At 61.6% G+C, this 1,926-nt stretch overlaps 1 protein-coding gene across 1 annotated transcript in view; it reads left to right on the forward strand.

Moving 5' to 3' along the window:
* The window catches only part of EGFR (epidermal growth factor receptor), a 44,715-nt gene that overhangs the window by 16,527 nt on the left and 26,262 nt on the right, over positions 1-1,926 (forward strand). The window contains exons 12-13 of the mRNA XM_015559686.1: positions 572-662; positions 1,342-1,499. Of these exons, the coding sequence (XP_015415172.1) occupies positions 572-662; positions 1,342-1,499 (249 nt within the window). The remainder of the gene's footprint in view (positions 1-571; positions 663-1,341; positions 1,500-1,926) is intronic.

The raw sequence follows: 1,926 nt of genomic DNA on the forward strand, positions 1-1,926 counted from the left end.
GTCAGTCTTCTCTGCCAACCCCCTGGGTTCTCGATCGGGACACAGCCTCTTGCTCCACGTTGATGGCGCATCTTGGAGGAGTGGTGACGATACTACCAGCAAAGTCCTCACTCTCCCCCGCCCTCGGGTTCTGTTCTTACTGTTTGGGCCGGACTATGGCGGGGGAAGGGCTCTGCCTCTGTCCCCTGTGGTCTCTGCAGCGATCCCCTCCTGCTCCCCTCACACGGGGAGTCCGCAGGGGCTCTTTCTCTCTCACTCGCTGGCTCGCTCGCTGACAGGTGCACACGGTGTCACTAGGAGAACCCGGGAGAGGTGTGGGTGCTGGGGGAGGGTTCTGGCTGGCTTTGGTGGAAGACGGCAGAGGGTTCGGTCAGAGTCTGGTTATTATATGATGGGTCGCCCTGGACCCTGGCCGTGTGGCTTTTACCTGGAACGGCTGTGCATTGCTGAGAGAGGTGGTTCGTGTCACCGGGCTTTGCAGACAGACCAGCTCACAGCTGCAGCCGCCAGCATCCTGCTGCGAGTCCCCAGGGAGGCGCTGACCACTGTCCTTTCCCCCCACCCCCCGCAGTGAGCCCAGGGAGTTCGTGGAGAACGGCGAGTGCATCCAGTGCCACCCGGAGTGCCTGCCCCAGCCCATGAACGTGACCTGCACAGGACGCGTAAGGAGCTCGTTTCATGCCGTTCCCCCACACGCCACGGGGAAAGGCCTCCCAGCGGTCGCCCCACCACGGCCCACTGTCCCCATGGCTGCTGGGGACAGCGCCCCCGCAAACTTTTTAAAATCCAGTTTCCTAGCGACGTAGTGATGTGGTGAAGAGTATCAGTGAGAACTCAGCATCCCAGAGCGGAAGGTAGCCCGTTGCTCAGTTAACTGGGCAGTGGCACTGCCCTCAGCCCGCCGCCTCCTGCCCACGGACTGGCTGGAGGTGGGTTTCTGGCAATTTGCTGGGCAGGTCTGGCTGCCGCAAGCCTCCCCGAGCCACAAATCCCACGTGTGAGCAAGTCCGCCCCACCAGCCCCGGGGTGGATGTACATGCGGGCCCATCCGGGCTGTGCTGACAAGGAGAGATGCCCTCAGAGTGTGAGTGACTTGTAATAAACTAGCACCGTGTCTCATGTTTTGTATGTAGCACACGTGTGCGAGGTCAGACAGGCTTTATGCCCGCTGTGAACAGGGCTCAGGGCTCAAGCACAACCAGACGAACTCGCCTTCCACTCGGACAGTTTCTACACTGTTTGGCTTTTTTCCAAGACACGTATTTAAGTAAAAGGCTGCTTCCATTTGGCAAAGGGGAGAGCCCTCGTCCAGCCGGTGACGGCCTCTCTCCCGCGCGGCAGGGCCCCGACAGCTGCATGCAGTGCGCCCACTACGTCGACGGCCCTCACTGCGTCAAGACCTGCCCGGCCGGGGTCATGGGCGAGAACAACACGCTAGTCTGGAAGTTTGCGGACGCCAGTCACGTCTGCCACCTGTGCCACCCCAACTGCCCCTACGGGTGAGTGCCCCTCGGGCCCTGGGAAAGGACACGCCCAGAACAAAGGTTTCCTATCTTGCAAGTTCACAGATTGGAAATATCTCCAGAATTTCCAGGAGGCACTCCCGGAGGTTTGAGGTGGAGTCAGGGCTTCAGGTGGTCCCCAAGGGCAAGGCAGCAGCCAGAACGGGCTGTTGGGCAAGTCACGGTGGGCGGAGCACAGTGGGAGGGGCTTTCGTAGAGGGGCGTGGTGGGTGGCGCATGGTGTGAGGAGCGCAGTAGACAGGGCACGGTAGGAGGAGTGCATGGGCGGGACTTGGTTGGAGGAGCATGGTGGGCGGGGCACAGTGGGAGGAGCATGGTGGGCAGGGCACAGTGGGAGGAGCATGGTGGGCAGGGCTTGGTGGGAAGAGCACATGGGCGGGACATGGTAGGAGGAGCCTGGTGG

This window comes from Myotis davidii, unplaced genomic scaffold (assembly GCF_000327345.1).
Source record: "Myotis davidii unplaced genomic scaffold, ASM32734v1 scaffold573, whole genome shotgun sequence".
Lineage (NCBI taxonomy): Eukaryota > Metazoa > Chordata > Mammalia > Chiroptera > Vespertilionidae > Myotis > Myotis davidii.